This window comes from Gallinula chloropus (assembly GCF_964237585.1).
Source record: "Gallinula chloropus genome assembly, chromosome: 3".
Taxonomy (NCBI): domain Eukaryota; kingdom Metazoa; phylum Chordata; class Aves; order Gruiformes; family Rallidae; genus Gallinula; species Gallinula chloropus.
In genome coordinates, this window is record NC_140087.1 from 26,674,588 (window position 1) to 26,693,471 (window position 18,884).

The following is an 18,884-nucleotide window of genomic DNA, read 5'->3' on the forward strand; positions in this document are numbered from 1 at the left end:
TTCAGACTGTCACCACATGGGCTGCTGGTTTCTTACTGAAACACTTCCCACGCTTATCTGCTTAGAAGCCCAGCACTGGCCCGTCTTTGGCTTTTTTGTCTGCTAAGAACAACAACATAATTTCTGACCCTTTTTAGCAAGCTTAGAGACTTCTGTCTCTGTTTAAGCAACTCTAGGGCCATCCGTAATTGTCAAGTGCTATATTATTTGCTGCTGGTTATGAATTTGACTAATAACAGTATTTTCCCATTTTCTTGGCTTGTAAAGCTCTCTGAATTCTTGCTCACTTTTTTTTTTTCCACAGGATGTCTCATGTCAGTGAAATGTGGTGCTATCACTGGAGATGGAAGCTGCAGCACTGTCTCTGCTTGTTTACTACATATATTATATGCATGCAGCAAGCAGGTAAGTCACCAAATTTTCTTGCTGAAATAAATGGTCTAGGAGCCAAAGTTTTGATGACTAAGGATTATGTTTATGTATGACTGAAGTATATACAATATAACATTTTGTGAAAGTGATGCATTATGATTTGATAGATTGGGTCATATTTTCTGCTACTGCTGAATCTTAATTTTCTGGGGTTTAATAATTTTGCTGTTATTAATTGTTGCTATATTTTTCTTTGTTCTCTGATTTTATCCCCCCCCCCCAATTTTTTTTTTTCTTTACCTTGTTAATACCTACCTCTCCTGTGAATTTATTCTGGTCATTTGTATACTGCAAGTACCCATGTAGTTCTTCCATTTTCCACAGTACTCTGTGCTTGTAGAATCAGTAACACTTCACTCTAGCTCAAAGCTGTGAAATAACTGCACTGTGCTTGTTATTTTTAAATGCTTTTATGATTCAAATAGTAGAAACATCAGGAAGCTATGTGTACATTTAATAAGCATACATTGTAAAGAACAATCAGTTTAAACTTAATCTTGGTCTATAGTGACACTTGAGTGTAATGAAATATATTCTGACTGCTTTCCTTAAACATATGAATGAGAGATTTCATTTAGTAAATGTCTTTTCCTAACCACTAGAGTGCAAAATATTTTAGGAGCTCCAACTGCTTTACTGGAAAAAAAAACTTTGGAGTTTATTCTGGAGCATATGAAAATTTTGGAGCAGTTTGTAGTGCTCAGCTAATTCCATATCAGATGGGTAGTTTTGTTGTTACAGACTTGCCATTGGAAAAAACATGGTTTATATATAGAAAGAGTTTCTAGCTTCTTTGATTATGTTTTTTCTCTAAATAAAAAGTGCAGGGTTTGTTGTTTTGTTTTTTAAACCTGCACTTTTTATTTAGAGAAAAAACAATGCAGTAGCTGTGCAGTAGCAATTTCCAGCTTCATGTCTCTTTAATAGGTGTTTTCCATTTCCATTAAATTATGTAGCCAGAAATGTATTTAGGACTCAACTCAGCCATGGCTCCATCAGTGACAGCCTTTGCGTCCCTGTGTTCTTCAGCCATGCAGCTGCTGGCCTCAGCATGAAGTAAATCAGTAAAACCCGCTTTAATTTACAGCTGCTGTGGGCTGTTATCTGGTGACAAGAACATTAAGACCCAAATTAGTTTCTGCTTATTCCTCTTGATAAAAGTTTAGGTGATGAAAGTGCAGGTGATGCAGCAAGAAGGCCCTAGCCAGTATGCTGCAAGGACAGAGAAAGCCAACTACAAGCTCATCTGTGCATTGAGCTAATCTCAGCATACCATTGCAACCTCCTCTAGATGATCTTGCTTTAGCAGCCTGGAGACTAGATGATCTCCAGAAGTCCCTTCCAACCCCTGCCCTTCTGTGAATCTGTAAATTGCTACCTCTGCTGGTACCAAACAAGTAGATGGGTCAAAAGCCCTGTGCCAACCGCCAAGGTACACTTCTACAAAGCCATTTATGCCCCTGGCTAGCTACTTTGGCAATAAAGTGTTTGGTGCCATTGGACTGGTAAAACCAGCCAAAGGGTTCTTGCTAATTTGAGCTACTCTTTCATAGCTACTGTCCATGCTCCTTTCTCAGGCACTGGTTTGGCATGTTAGGAGACTCAGAACCAGGTCTCTGATGAAATCAGAGCAGGGATCTGAACCTGAGTCTTACATCCCAAGTGTGTGCCCCTGGAGGGGGGTGGAGGGTGGTGTGTGTCTTGCTTCAACCAGAAAAGATTTGAAATCTCCAAAACTTTCAATAAACAGGAAAGATCTTTCCCTTTCTGCCTGAATGATGAGTAGATAAACAAGGTACAGTGGAAACAACCAGGTTCAATAGACAAATGTTTGCTGTTTGACAGCGAAAAAGATCATAGGTAGTCTGTTGTTAATACTCAACTGAAACGAAAATAAGACATTTACCTTGACAGCAACAAGGTAAAAGTACATTTGGCAGTACTTGCTGCTAGACCCTCAGGGTTCACGTTTCTTTTTGTGTTGCTGTAAAAGCATAGGTTATGCTGCAAAACAGAGTCTTCTCATCTGCTCTTTTTAATAGAGCAAGGCAGACAAGGTGTGAAACACTGTTGCTCCTGCATTTTTATGTTCTTAAGAGGTATTGGTCTCTTTGGCTGTGATTTCACAGTAGGAGTATCATAAAACCTGACATTCATCCAGCTTCACTAGTGAAAGGCATTGGGGCTTACTAAGCTTTGCCTAGAGGAGGTTATGTGCAAGCAACAGATTAAGATGATCAGGCACAGGTTTAATGGATTATTTAAGGGGCTATTCATAAGGGTAAACATATCAGTTATGCTGTGACAAGGAAAAAAATCAAAAGGAATAGTTTTACAGTTTGAGTTACAGAACTTGGCCTGCTTTCAGAAGCAAATCTTAGGAGGAGCATTCCACAGCAGGAAACTTAGAACAGGATGGTCTGTAGAAAGAATGTTTAGCTACAAATTGATCAGTAAGGTATTGACAAGCAGGTGCAGCAGTGGCATGCAATCCCAAAATCCAGGTTTGATAACTCAGAGGAACCAATGAATGGACTCAAGGCAGAAGAAAAAAATCCATGTAATATGTATTTTAGTTAAAATCTTAGCAGCCCTAACTGCTTTGGTATACTGGCTTTGGGACATGTGTTGTGACATGAAGTTACAGAGCAGCTCAGTAAGCAATATGTGATGGTTTTCCATTCCTGTCTGGGCTAGATAGCCCTGATGGCCTTGAGTGAGCTCTTGAACCGTGCCTCAGTTTCCCTGCCTATATTGAGTCTTGTCTCCCATGTAAACAGCTTGCCTATCTTCCAGTGAAAGAACTGCATAGAAGCTGATAGAATGGTGGTGTTTCATAAGGGAATTAGTTAAATCTGCTTTTATTTCAGATTAGGATATTCCTTACTTTTTGTTTGTATGTAGGTTGGTTTCAGAAAGCCCAAATGAGAACAAAAAGAGTGAACAGAGTTTTGGAAAACATAAATAATGAGAGCAGACAGAAGGATCTAATTTTTTTTTTTTGAGTAGGCAGGAGGAGGAATGCGTAAAAACTGAGAAACTTTAAAGAAATAGATGCAGTGGGAAGGGATAGACCGACCTTACTGTGCAGTTGAAAGGGCAAATAGAATGGGTTTAAGTTACAGAAAGATAAATAAAAGGAGGACATCTTATTGAAAGGTACAGATAGCAGAGGAATAGATTGCCAAGGAAGGCTCAGGAATCTCGGTAATACCTGCCAGATATAATTTAAATCTACAGTCCTTTTACCTTGGGCCTGAGAAATACATTAGGCCATTTCTAAATTTTCCGATTTTTTTTATAGTACTTCCTTAAATCTTTGCCCTGTAGAATCTAATTTGGTTCAAAATCCAGGAAATGAGGAGATACTGGAAGCTTCTCTTCTGAGAATGTGACAGTGCTTTTTCTGTGCCTGCAACACTGTGTTGGAGTTTGTTTTGTTGCAGTAGTTCAAGGACATAAGGACACACCAGAAAGTAAAAACTGTTTGCTTCAGGTGTCTGTAACCTCAAAAAAGCATTCAGTTTAGTAATCACCTTGCATTTTTGCTCTCATAACAACATGTCTAATGTTTCACTATTGTGCTGTCTCTTGGTTTTGACTGTGCTTTCTATGGTAACCCAGGAGTAGAACCTGAGTTCTGTTGGTGACCTTGAGCAGATTTCAGTCTGCATAATTGTATGCCAATTTAGTTTTCAAGTGTCTTGTCGTTACTGAACTTCCAGGGTTTTGAACACTTGCATGTTTTGAGGAGATTGTGATGTACATTCTTCTGTCATCAGTAGCTACATAATTATGTAAGAGTGAGTAGCCATTCATTTGACCATGCAACCATACTTCATTTTATTTAGGATGTGGAAAGCATTTATTTTAATAAAGCCATGAGTACATTTGCAATTCTTATTACACTATTTCTGCGTTATGTTCCCTACTGCTATTAGTTCACCATAGTAATTCTATGGTAAAGCCAGAGTAAGCATTTGTCCTTTTGTTCATCCCTCAGTAAAGTGCACTGCGGTCTGCAGTCACATTTCTATGTCCTCAGAGGGCTTGAATCAACCTCCAGGAGCTCACCCAAGAGTAAGCTCTATTGAAGTTCTTGAAATTTTATTTTCTTTTGGTTTAAATCAGCACTAAAAAAAGAAAAAAGTGCTGGGTTTAGTTCATCAAGAAAAAGGTGAGAAAAAAAAATAAAGCTGAAAGCAGGTCCTTCGCCCACATGGCTGCTAGTAGTCTCCAGTACAGGGTCATCTCTGTCTCTCCTCCTCCTACGCCTGTGTAGATAAGGGAGGGATTAAAGTCCTCCCTTGTTTATGGGAGAATTTGAGTGACCCTGCGGCCCAGGAGCCTAATAAGAGGTGGGAAGTATTGCTAATGCCACCCATGCGAGCAGCAAGAGTTAGTCACATCGCCCTCTGCGAAAATGATTTTATCTTGAATGGCCCGAGTCAGGAAGCATGTTTCTTCAGCAGTGGCCCAAAACTGCCTGCCCCAGACAAGGGCCAAAGATCCTATCACACAGCAACGATGAAACCATTGCCAGCACATTCCCTCGTCTTCCCCTCCCTTACCAGGAGCACAGCGCTGACCAAAGCCCCCAGACATTAACCCAGTCACTCAGCACAAGCCCCCAAAAGTTTGAGACTGGTGTTTAGTCTGACAGTCTCTTGCCTTACACAGACATACATACATTATGTGTAATTGAGATAATAGTCAGAAGGAATCTGTATATTTAATTAATATCCTCTTAATAAAGCTCCAAAGTATTTTTATTATTTTCCCTTTCTCTGTCAGTCATGTTTTATATTTTAATGTAGCGTAAGCAAAACAAATCAAAAGCAATCCTTTATATTCTGTTTACTGTTTAAATTTCTGCTGGCTTGAGGCAGGCGCATCTTTGTATAACTCTTGCAAAGAAAAAGTTAGGAGTTGATTTTCTTGTATTTCCCTTAGTTGACAGATGGTTAATGTGAAAGTAAATCGCTGCTGGAATGAATTTCACAGGAAGCTGTCTCTCATTACCTCTGTGTACTTTTTAAAGCTATAATTATTTGATGGTGCCGATAATTCTTTTCCCTGAAATGATTGGACCTCATTGCATTGCCATAACAAAATGTGTTTTTAAAGCACAGTGATTTCTGATTTTCCCCCCCTACCCAATTAGAATAGTGAACCATCACAGAAATCCAAAGTTGCCTAGGACCTTATCTTGAAGGTTCTTTGTACTCCTTCGCTTGAAGATAGGCTAAATAATGTACCTTTCTCTAAATAATACATCTTTAAAGAAAGAACATATTCAGGTCTTATATGTGTGAACTGTAGATTTTCAAATCAATTTGTAATTTATTATTTGCCTTATTTTTTTCTGTTCACTGATAAAATTTAAAAACATAACTAAATATCAAATTTTCAGTTTGTCAATGCTGTCTATGGCAATGGACAATAAAAGTACCTAGATCATGATTTATCAAATAACATCACCAAAATGACTTGTGACCAGATGGACTGTGCTTTACAAAATGCTGCCTCTGACAAAGATTATGTAAAGACATTTAATTCTTTATGGTCAGTTGCTCTCAATAAGGTGAATGAACATTTTAGAACAAAATGAGTTTCTGTTCAATAAAATTGAGAGTTGTGCTTTTTCTGTTGTTAATTAGTAATGTGACAAATGTTGCATCATGAAGTAAAGATTTTAACTAGGAATAGAACAGGGTTTGTAGATAAAAGTTCCTTGTAAGTCTAGCAATCGTGTGACATCCATTTTAGTACATAGTACAATTAATAGAAAGTGATTTAAATGGTTGATTTTGTATATTACCGGACCTTTTAGAAGTGAGTGATTACTACTGTAAAGTCAGCACTTGTCAATTAACGAGTGCTGATCTTGCAGATTTTTGATGCCTATTGTTATGTCCATGATTGTTTTGTTTGAGTAAGCAAATGCAATATTCTATGTGATTGCTTAAGATATTTGCATAAGGTGTAACATGTAATGTTCACTAGATCAAGGCCTTGGTTATCACTGTCTGATAATTGAAATGTTAAAATTTGCATTTTTATTACAACCACAACACAGAGATGTCTGAGAGATATACATACCCATGTATTATGTATGTATCATACTAAAATGAAAAAATATATATGATTCTTACAAGAAAAAAAAAAGCAAAGGAATTGTAGCTAAAACTTAACAAGGTACTATGAAATAAGATGACCCACCTGGAAAATCACATTTCTTGTTAAGATTGTGTCTTAAATACATCTGATTATATAATTCACCTGTTCTGGCTCTGAATTTCTTCTTCTTGTCATGGAAGAGAAAAATCTCTCCTCCATGAGAGGAAAATAAAGCATTTCAGCCATAGACTGTAAACATTTCCTACTGTAACTAAAATACTAGTGTAATAATGGTAAATTACATCAGGGAACTATGTCCTTTGTTGTGATACATTGAATCAAAACTACTTTTCTTGCCCTAAATATCATTATACTCACACTCATATCAAGGGAAGGCAGGGCTTCCAGTAACACGTCATCTTTTGTCTGGATTCAGCATTCAGATTTTGTCTGCTCAGTTCCTGTAAGTGACAGATTAAGTTCTAATTCTTGGTACAGTATTAGGGTTCTGCTTATATAGCCTGGCCTCTAGGTATCTATTTTGGTTTTTGGCCTTCTCTTGAAGAATCAAGCCACTTCCCCCTTTAAACCCAACTCCAGACATTATTTTTTGGTATGACTTGTACTTTTTTTTTTAATCTTTCATGTTGTTGTTTTTACCCTGTTGTCTGGCACAACAGTAGCTCAAGCAGTATGCTGACTGTTTTCAATTTGTTAGTTGGAAACAATTTTGCTAATTGTCCTCAAGTATTCAGCCCCCAAGCATGCTCACCAATTCCTATTCTGTGAATTTTCCCTTTGGTAAATTCTGAACAACTTTTTCATTATTTACTGTTTTGTCCCAATTCCCCTGTAGCAAATAGTGACTTCTGACAAGGCAGGCCACCATGGTGGTAACTCAGATTGTTTAATACTCAAACTACAGCTATATCAGTAAAGATGTAAAACACTTAATATTCTATAGAAGTGTCAGCATGGTGTATTTTCAAGAATTTTTTTTAATGTTCTTGTAGACTGAGAAAACGTGCTGGAAAGTATTTTGCTTTTTTAAAGAGTGACAAAAAGTTAGTTCCCATTCTTGGAACCACTTACTTTCAGGATATCCCCAAAGGAGCTCAACTGTCTTCCAGTACATTGTAAAACTGCTTTCTTCAGGGATAAGTATCTGCAAGAGTTAGCTCTTGCGGAACACAGGCTAGATCCACGAAAAGTTCATCACATAGCTAACCTAGTTTTTGAAAGGATACAATGTAATCAGAGTTTTTACAATCCCAGCTTTTTCCCTCATGAATATGCTTCTTAATGGGTATCAGGCAGAAAACTGCAACTCCCTATCTTGAACAGAGTTTGTTTTGTTCAGATGCATGCTCTGGCTTCTCACAGCTCTTCTTACTAAGAGCTGTGCAGTGACAAATCCATACTATGAAGCTGAAGTCATTTTTTAAATCAGAACTTGCTTTTTAGGTGGAGCAAAAGACCTCATGGTCGAAGTTACAACAGGGGCATTTGTACAAGTCACAGTCCTCAGCAATTTTTGTTTTGTGGTGTGAGGAGTGAGGGGAAGTGCAGGTTTTGTGGGTTTGTTAATTTGTTATTGTCTTGAATTTACAGGAAAGGCTGTAGAAATTTTAAGTATCTTACTGTTTTTTCATGTAATTCTGTGTCTAAATATTTCCAATTCCAAGGTATGTTAGCTATATATCATACTGTATTCTGCAGAAGCTGGAAATTGCCTTGCCTGCTGAGTCATTAAACATATGCAAAGGAACACAAATACTGTGTCTTTTCTACTGAAATCTAAAATTATGAAGAAATTTTGTACTGGATATAGGTGTCCAACTCTCCAGTATATTGCCCAAACTGTGCTTAATTCATTTGGATTTTAACTTTGATTTAGACAGTTCTTATCGTTCAAGAAATCATATCCATAATATACATACAAACATGAAAGGGTGAAATGCTGGTGTTGAACAAAAGCATTGTTCATTCAGTAAGTTAGAAGTTATGGGTTTTTTTATAAAGCAACAATAATAAAAAAGCCCCCAACAAAATACTGTTCAACTGGTAAAAATATTTAAAGGAAGTGTAATTGTACAACAAGAGCCCCGTCACTTCCATGTGTAAGGCTGGTACATCTGCTCTGTACAGTTCATTGTGCAACCAGTTTATGAAAATGTAGGGTTTTTTCTGTCTGATTTGGCAGTATTTCTTTTTTCTATCATGGCCAGTATTTTGATCTTATTTTTTTCTTCTAAGAACTTCCCACTGGAACTGACAAAGACATCGTATAGGAACAGTATCACCAGCTGGTGCTTCCCTCTCTCTGTCTCTCCATATAGGAAATTCCTCTTAAGTGATTATTTCACTGCATTACAAATGAATTGCATTTAACCCTTCTGTGTTGTCAAGAGGGTCTCAGTGAAAGTCAAAATTATAAAAGTAACATTATTGTAATAATACATTTTCCTCTTTGGTGGCACATGGCAATCAGAAGGTATAACTGAGGATTAGAGACAAACATCTCTCTTTATATTACACACACACACACACCCCATTTAGAATTAGTGGTTTCTAAATCCCTTGCCAAGCACTAGCAACTCAGAAGTTACCTGCAAGTAATGTATGTCTGGCTTAGTCAGTTGTCTTTACTTTTGGGTGGTTTTCTTCCCCGTTTTCAGCAATGTTGATGTATGCAATGCAAGTATTCTTTGTTGGGCAGTTCCTGTAGTTACTGACTTCTCTGACTATTACCCTCAACATACATTGTTCCACATTGCTTATAACATACCAGAATTAAGTGACTGGCAATTTAATTATGTAATCAATAGCTGAATTCAAGATCTTAGAAAAAAAATCTCTTATTTTCTTTTGCTTGGCTGCATAAATCTTTTTGGAATAGCACATCATAGCAATGGAATTTGTCAGATACCAGAAATGTAGCTGAGAAGAGTCCAGTTTTTAAGGCTTTTGTTTTCAAAACATTTATCTCGTTTTATCATCTTAACCAGTTTTCTGATGTAATAAATGTTGTGAACTTGAAGGAGGAAATTAGACTGTTAATTTTAATTTTTCACCATATTTTCCTACTTACAGCAATAATCCATTTTCTTAAATAAGCTGAGATTTTATCAAGAAAGTAAAGAAAAATAACTCTTACTAATAAAGTGAGTGAAAAAATAATAAATTCATAGCAAGCATGCTATTTGCTTTTTTAATACTTGAGAATGGTGAAATTGAGACAGATTTACTTTAACTCTGAAATAGTCTTGCATAGCTTTTGGAATAAGATATAAGGAAACTCTTAAGTAAATGTTCAGCTACATATAGTCTAGGGGTTCCTCCATTTTTACTGGATTGTGTAACATTGATTTTTATTTGTTCCCACCAAATTCAGTGAAAGTTTTACTGCCCCCTTGAATAAGAGCCAAGATACATCACTGTTGAGCACTCCTGAAAATCCTTCCCCAAATGTCCAAATAGAAACTATTTGGAAGTTGGTGTATTGTCCAAACAGTGTTGTTATGTCAGAGGAAGCCAGAGTTCTGCCCCAGGCCTTTAGAAGATTGAATTTGCATGGTGCTGCAGCATTGCTGTTCAGTGCTCAGATGGTAAAAAGGATTCAAGAATGAAAGAAAAGTTGCTGTGCACACTTGGCGGTGGTTGTATGTTTTAATAGGTCCCTTGTCAGCAGGTTACTGTGAACTCAGCCAGTAGTGCTTGAAATGGCAGAGGGTTTTGTGCTCTGCTTTTTGTCTGTGTAATCCCCCATGTCATGTGAATCCTGACTTGGTACATAAGAACAGACTTGAGCTCCAGCAAATAAACCTCAAATGCCCAAACTGTCCTGAAAGTACTGATAACTGATAGACCTTTTTTTCCAGCACAGTTTGTGCTTTATGCAGGACATGGTATCATTTCTATGAGTTTGGAGCACCTCAGATTCCCAGAGATTTAGTGGGAAGTGAGTGTTCTCAGCACTCCCAAAAACTGAGCTGAGAAGACTGCAGCATTTTTGCTGTATCACCCCCTTTTCCTCTAGGTTTCCTGCATCCTGCTGGGGATTGTTCAGCAACTGACAGAGCCAATTAAAAACTCAAGAATCTGGACATCCACTCTTGTTGCTACCTACTCATCCATCCATAATCTGCCTGGTTTTTAATCCCAACACACATAGAAAGGTTGTTTATCCTTCATAAATTGATTTCTTTTGATTATAGTGGCATGAAAGATTTTTTTTGAGCTTTCCTGATATTTTACTGCAGTGTGTGTGTTTCTGGTGAGAAGACAGCTCAGCCTGGCCACAGTTTTAATCTTTAGGGTGAGGTCTGCCGTGCTTCTTATCTTAATCAGCTACTGTGTTTATTCACTTAAAATATGTGAAAATCTGAAGAAATATCTGCTAGCAGGGACCAACTGGGGAAAAAATATTAAAACCAGGTCTCTTAGCAATTCATGGTGTTTCCCATTAGATTGCTATCAGCTTTCCTTTGCAGAAGTTATTGTAAGGAATGATAGATTGACAGCAGGATGGAAAATAATTCCACATATTTAAAAAAAAAGTCTTAAACTAGAATCTGGTCATCAGAATCTGAATCTTGTGAGTCATAAACACAAATTACTTAATAGCAGTTGGTGAAAATTAAATAAGTTTTCTTGCCAAGAATCTCTTCTGTGGTGTTTGCAATTTGTTCTTTATAGTTTGTCATAATTTGTCTTGATATTTGTCATTCAGTTCTTTTATGTTGGCCCTCACACTACATTCCAAATACAGTCCTCTGTAGTGCTTTTATATCATTCCTCACAAATTTTATTGTGTTGGAGTGTACACTTAGAAGTCTGTACAGCAACACTGACAGTAACCAATACTGTGATAAGCAGGTACTGCACAAATAAATTTTGCATGGCCAGGGCAGTCTGTACATTGGAGAACCCATTAGCTGAAATGCAAGGAGATAGTCTGCACCATGAGATACCATTGCTGGGCTGTACTTACCAATTTGCCAACTATTATGAAATACCACTGAAGACCAGTGTGTCCAGTCTAAGCATTGAGATGGTTAATAACTTCCTATATGGATAGTTTTGGGGCTATGGTATATATTGCACATACAGAGTTTTCAGTAGGATTAACAATTCACCTGCTATGCATTTACAGTTACGATGCAATTCCAGAAGGATTGTCTCCTTAAAGACAGACATGTTAAATAGTAATAATGGTGTTGGGGGTTTTATTATTTTTCTCTATGTAATATAATCTTTTATGAGTAAACTAATACGAGTGAACAACACCATATCACACTGGAAATATTGTCTGTATATAGGATCAGCCATTGTTCTGTGGTTGTGTACTGCCAGAAATAAAGTTGCTTGACTTGTTCTTTAGGGCTTCTTTAAAACTGTAAGTAGTATAAACCGTGTGTGTTAAAAATGTGTATAAAACATTATATGTTTATGATAAAACTTAAACTTTAATACAGGGGAGTGTTGAGCTAAACTGTTGGAATAGCTTAAGGGAGAATATCCGTATGGAAACACGTTAATAAGTATGTTTGGGTTGTGCAGGTGGATCTCCTGTACTGTCTGTAGGTGCTGACAGATTGATAAGTCTAGCCCAACAGCGTAGAGCCTTTGTCCACAGGTTAAATAAATTGTGTTCTTGACTATGGGCTGCTTTGGTCATGGAAAAATATATCTGTATGAGACCTGAATGAATAATGTTTTTCATTGTGAGCAACTATTTATCAGCAGCAATATGAGAGGTTTGAGTGACTACCCGGGCACCTGGTTGCCGACGGATATTGCCATTTCCCTGTAATTTATCTTTTCTAATTATGACACTGTATTTTTATTTCTGAAATTTCACATGCTATTAAATGTTTCCTACTTGTTTATTACTGTTTTAAAGTAATGCAACCCTTCTTTCTTTCATTCCAAATTGGTAGGAATGAAACCCCCCCCTTTTTTTTTTTTACACTTTATAATAATTTCCTGACTTATATGGAGATGAGGTAAAGATTTGGATTCAGCTAGTGAACCAAAATACAGAATGATAATCTAAAATCAGCACTTGCTACTTTGGTTGAAATGTCAGAGACCTGTGTGGTGGAAATAAAGGCATAAACCAGGGTGGTAGGTTTCCTTTGACTGTCACAGAGTGGCGTTTTCCAATGTTTGCCTTACTTTAAATAACAGAAGAAAGGTTTAGGAAGAAAATATTGTAAATAAAATGCTACGGCTTGAAAGCTGGAATTGAGTAATCTGGAAATAACAGAATTTAAGAATTCCAGTTGCCTATGGAATTTTCCATCTTCGCATCTACTGTGGTGACACAGTAACTTGCTTTTTGACATTGGCCTCCAGCTTTGTATGGAGCAGGTGTGCTATGAGGTTGAAAACAAACACAGGTTTTAAGGCCTTTGCTTAATGTTCAGCCAGAAGTAGAATATGTACATTAAATGAGGTGTTGGACTGCAAGAGGATCTTATGGCTAGATTCGTTGAAGGCTGTGCTAGAAAACTGAATGCTGTCACTGAATCATGTTTGCTAGGGGTGGCTAAGCAAATGAATTCCATGGCTGTCTTTAATGGGTCTCATTCTTCTGTGCCTACTTTAAAGCTATAGAATAATTAGCATCAGTAATTGTAATTGAAGTGAATACAAACTGTGTTCAACTACATTAATCTCTATATAATACTGCAAATTTTGAATAAGTTACGTCTTGTGTGTTTGAAATTAGACTCCTAATGTCAGAAGATTCTTCCAACCTTGATATTCCACAATTTCCCTTCTATAAAATGAAATGAGGATTATTTCTTCCCTCACGGTCATATTGTAAGTTTTTAGTTGTTAACAGTTGGAGAAATGTTCAACTCTCGTACTAGTGAACACCACAAGAAGAGGAAGTCAGTGATTCTGTCTCAGGAGAGAGCCAGAATTGCTGCAGGCCTGACAGTCACACATCCAAGAACGGAGGTAAAGCAGGATGCTGAAATGTTGCTTATTTCATGGGATTTGTCCTTCCTGTGCACTGAATGAGGTCCTGCAAAACAGTAGTGTATGATTATGTAATTGAAGATTTTTTTTCTAATTATCTGTGCTCAAAGGCCAAAGGGAGGTTAACTGTGGCATTTCCTAACTTCAGTGTCCTTGATTGTGCAATCCTAATGCTGTCTGCATGTTTCTGGGAGGGGTTTATAATGCTGGTATGTGTCTGTATATGTAGATAAAGAAATAATTAATGGTTGAGATTTTAATTTAACCTGTATGCACGGCAGAAAGTCTTGTTGGCCAAATGCTATTTTTTTTTGTTCATTTTACCTTAATCAGGATGTTCTTCACTATGTTTTTGAGACAGTTGAAGGAAGCTGAGATTGACAGTGATTAGAGTAATCAAGTCATTTCACTGTGAAACAATTTGCTTAGGAGTACGACTTTCCTTGTAATTTAATTATTTATCGTGGCCTTTGAATGACCCAGCAGTTAGAACAATAGCAACCTGGTTCTGTACAACCTATCAATGAGCATAATATGGCATAAAGAAATAAGGAAAAGAGAGGTGTCCTGATGTAGTAATTCCTATATGCTGCTATCATTTGTAAGATATGCTTTTCTCCTTCAATTTTTTATTCCATCCATAACATTAAGGAATTTTTCTGATTCTGCATTTGGAATACAGTATTTCTCTATCTTCTTCAATATACTTTCCAGGGCAATACTGTGCATGGGGATTTTGCTTTTGGGTTTGCTTTTTCTTTCTGTTCTTTAACACAGTGGAATTCTTACTTTATTGATGATTGGTTTGTGGTGTTCTTCTGAAAAAAGAAAACAATCTGCATTTGGAGTAGAGGGTTCAATGTTGCACTTAGATTCTTGTCTCCCTTTTGCTATCTAGAGGAGAGATCTAAAGGCTTCTACTTCTGCAGTGTTAGTTTCTGATGGAGTACTTGGGGAATGTTGAAGTCTGGATGAGTAGGTTCTGTGTGGACTGAGGTTTGAATGAAGGTGGTATTTTGCTAGGAAGTGGTGTTCTCTGAAACACATAAAATCTTTCTGTATATCTGAAGTAATGGCAGGGTGCCCAGAGTTATGTGGAAAGATGCCTACTTCTTTAGCAATAAATAAAATAAGTAAATAAATATATTTAGTCAGGGGTAGGATATCTTTGATGTGAAGATCTGCTAGATGAAAGACTGCAACTGGCATGCAATGCCAAGTATCCCCCTGCTTCCTTAGTGCCTTTGCTGCCAACTTCCTCAAAAAGAACAAGGATTGTAATCCTTAAAACATCAGAATTGAAAAAGGATTTCCTTTAGCTCTAGAGTTGTTTTTCTTACCTTCCAGACATGTAGCTAGTGGTAGGACAAATGAGTCTTCCAGAAATTAAGAAATGTTTAAAAACTACAGCACTTTTTTGGATTACAAGGTATCAAATAATTTGATTTTCCTGTACCCGTGGACAAGGTCTTATGCCCATCTGGCTGGTCTAACCCAGGGGTCCAAGCAGCCCAGTGTTCATAGATGGTCAACTGGAATAGAAGAGTTAAAATGAAGCCTATGTACATGATGCTTCCCCTCAAAATTACCCCAGTCTTCAAGTGTTTCCATTCTGGGAATGAAAATCACACTGAGGCTGGTGTGGCTTGACTGTTCAGTAGTCTGCAGTGGATTTCTGCCAACTAGTTGCTCACTTTCCCTTTGAACTCGCACATCCACAGTTGTCCTCAGGCAGGGAGTGCCACATATCCACTTCCCACTGCATGAAGAACCACCTTGTTCTCCTTGCTTTGAACCTGGCTTCTGTAACAAGGGACCACCAAGTGAAGACAGTAAGCAGATGCTCTTGCTCTCCCTTTTCCCTGTCATCCACCTTGTAGACCTTTGTCAGATCTCCATTACATCGTCTTTTTCCCAGCTTGGAGTACTTTACTCTCTAGGTTGCCCTGACCACCCCCCACCCAGGCATCCTCTGCCTGTGGCATGAGGGCTTAATTTAAGCCCCGGCTGGGACACCTATACATGCCCTGGGCTTCCAGCTAGCTGGGAGCAGCAGTAGCTGGATAGCCCATGGTGGGGGAGGTTCTGGGAGCTGCGGTGACCCCAGCACAGATGAAGCCCTTGCTGACTGGGTGCAGTCCCACCATGTCTGAGCCAGGTTAGCAGACAGGATGTGGCAGCGAACCAGGTCCAGCCTCCATCCAGGGTGCTGGGTAAGGAACAGCCAGAGGCAAGGCCAGAAACAGATACACCTACAGCATATGTCGCAGAAGAACTGAAAGCTAATTAAGGGCTTTTAGCACACTCAGGGCACTGTCACAGTTATCTGAGTTGAATTTATCGTTCTGTGTCTAGTGACTGTCTTATGAGAGACCCATTTTTCAGTTGTTTACGGTTTGTCTTCAATCTTCTACTATCTGGAATAGCTTTCTGTCATCAATAAACTTAATGTGTCTAGAAAGTATTTAGAAAAGCAGTAGAAGAGTATGGGCTCAGTAATGTGGGCTCCAGCAAAGACCCCTGTAGAGCTCTGCTGGGGACTTTCTTGCCTTTTTACAGGTTCCTATTTTCTCCTATGCCCTACCTCTTCACTGGTTGTTTGTCTCTCCCAGAACCTTCGTTGTTATGTAATGGCTACTTAGTTTCCTTAAAGCCTTCGGTGAAAAGTCTTTGCCAGAAACTTTCTGGATGTCCAAGTGAACTATGTCAAGTGGGTCACATTTACCAGCATAGTACAAATGAACTCTGCAGACAGCTACAAGAAGTTTGTAAGACAAAATGCCACAAAAGTCGTGTTGACTCTCCCAAATAGGTTTTATTTATCCAGGTGTCCACTAATTCTAGCATTTCTTCTACGAGAGGTCCCTTGTGGTAGCCAAGGCGCTGGTCTGCTTAGTGAGAAAAATAAAATTGGAGTAAGCTAGCTTTACTGGCAACCTTTGCAGGTGCTAACATTATTAGGAAATCTTCAGAATGTATGACTAGCAATTACACTGCTGTTCCAGTGCTCTAGACTGCGACTGCATCTTGCAGAAATAATAGGATGTGTTTGATCACGTTGACAAGCAGTGGAAAGGACTGAGCAGTACATCTAGTACTTTATTAAAATGTAATGAAAGGTTTAGGCAGCTCATAATGAGGTAGTTCCTCAGTTCCTCATTATAATTTTGTCCTAGAGTCACTCTTGCAGTTCACAACTATGAGCGTTAGCAGAACCTTTCCAGCTGCAGCAAATAACCAGACCACAGTGTGAGGAAGGAATCAAATGTCTTTTTTTCATATAATGCTCCTTCAGACTGTGAAGGGGAGAAAAGTATCATCATTGGAAAAAAAGCATGAACTTCTGCATTTCTTCTGAAATACAGAAGAAACAGGAAAAAACTGAAATGCAGAAGGAGCTGAGGCTCTGCAATTCACCATACATGCTATACGTTCTGTCTCAGAAATCTAGAAACAAACCTGGTACTCTGGACAGTGCAGATCTGGTACTCATGGGACTTAGTCCTACCTCTCCCTGAAAGGGTGGAGCACTGCTGCATATCCTCCTGTGACTAGGATATAGTCACATAAATAGAATAGATTATTTGTTATTGATGGGCTGTTCAGAGAGATCAGAGCTAGTTCAGCTTATCAGAGCTGTTTGTAAGACCATGCAGAAGTAAGTTATAAATGGAAGTTAACACGGTTGTACTAGTTTTGTTTTTTTAGTAAACCTAAACAGCAAAAAGCTTCCAATGCTATTACTTCCTGGAAAGTAATTATTTTCTCAGAACATTTTTTGTAAATGAAATAGCAAGGTTTCTGTTTGCAGGGAATAACAAAATTGCTTTAAAGCAGATTTAGGTACAAGACAAAACTGTGTGAATGAGAATGCCCACATTAATGTATTTAAATCAGGCATTTAAATTCTTTTGGAATATTGGCATTACAGTTGGAACAGTAGCTTTTCATACATTCCTCTTTAGAAAATAATAGATACATATACAAAGATAGCGGGCATGATTCATAACTAGAATGTAGAATTCTTTTAAAACTGATGACACTACAGGTGTGCAAGGGTAATCTCATGGGAAAACAGCAGTAGAAGCATATCTATATCTGGGTAGTATCTTGTATAGAATGTTTTTTCCACGTTTCTAAAGTTATATACCACTTTTAGTGCCAAAAAGGAGGAAAATCATGTACTTACTGTAATAAGTTTCTAACATACTTGTTTTCCATAGTATCTTAGTCCTCTGCAATGTGGGAAGTAGGATCATCCCTGTAAGCAGTAGCAATGACACCTCATACTGATAGTAGCACCTACTGCTTTTAGGTTGGCTTTCCAGACTTCTTATGACAGCTCATCGCACCTGTATCACTTAACATACTCTGTCCCTTATCGTAGAATGCGTTAGGTTGGAAGGGTCCTTTAAAGATCATCTAGTTCAACTCCCCTGCAGTGAGATGGGACACCTTTATCTAGATCAGGTTGATCAGACCTTCATCAAGCCTGACCTTGAAGGCCGCCAGGGATGAGGCCTCCGCAACCTCTCTTGGTAACCTGTTTCCAGTGTCTCACTCATGCTTTGGTAGAGCTGCTTCATTACAGCCCTGTCTCCACAAACAGGAAAAATAAGATAATTTTTACTGTACTGAGAAGATTTGAATGTAAGTATGGTGGTGTTTATTTTGTTGATTTGTCCTGTTTGGAAAGTTGGTACGATTTGTTGGTTTAGGCTGCAGTATTCACATTTTTGTCTGTTATCCTTTTGCATTTGTTTTGTTGGTATTCAGCCCCAGAGATAGCACTTTTCAACAGCCAAGAAGCTTGAAAAGAAAAGGTGCAAGTGTGCATCTAGTCATAAATGAAAGAAGACACTTCTGGCAAATATTTGTAATGCATAACTGGCAACGAATCTAGGAAGTGCCTGATTACTTACAAACAACCCTTTGCCATTTCCATAACTAAAAACTGCTTAAGCTTGCTGCTTGCAAGTTAAGTTTAGAGTTCAGGCTGGAGCAGAGTTACCAGATGAGCCAAAGAAGTGTTTAGCTGTCCACTGTTACTATCACATAGTGATTCAGTACTGGAAGATGCAGTTGTAGTTGCACGGACATTTAGATCAAGATTACATCAGCCTTTTGTTTCCTTGATATTGCGTAGGTATGAATGGGTACCTGAATGGATCTGTTCAGCATCGTTGGCCTTCCTCATCTGGAAGGAAAGCAGGCCATCAAGCAGCACTCTGCTGTTTTCATAATCAATCCAGACCTGACTAAAGAAAACATGCAAGCAGTTACTATCTGAGCTATTGCAAGAATTTTCTTTCTTGTAGTTGTTGCAGCCTGATCATAAT

General features: G+C 38.1%; 1 protein-coding gene across 1 annotated transcript in view; it reads left to right on the top strand.

Moving 5' to 3' along the window:
* Positions 1-305: 305 nt before the first annotated feature.
* ADGRG6 (adhesion G protein-coupled receptor G6) overlaps positions 306-18,884 on the top strand; it is a gene marked incomplete at both ends in the record, with an annotated part of 104,252 nt that continues 85,673 nt past the window's right edge. The window contains one exon of the mRNA XM_084261725.1: positions 306-405. Coding sequence (XP_084117851.1) covers positions 306-405 — 100 coding nt within the window. The remainder of the gene's footprint in view (positions 406-18,884) is intronic.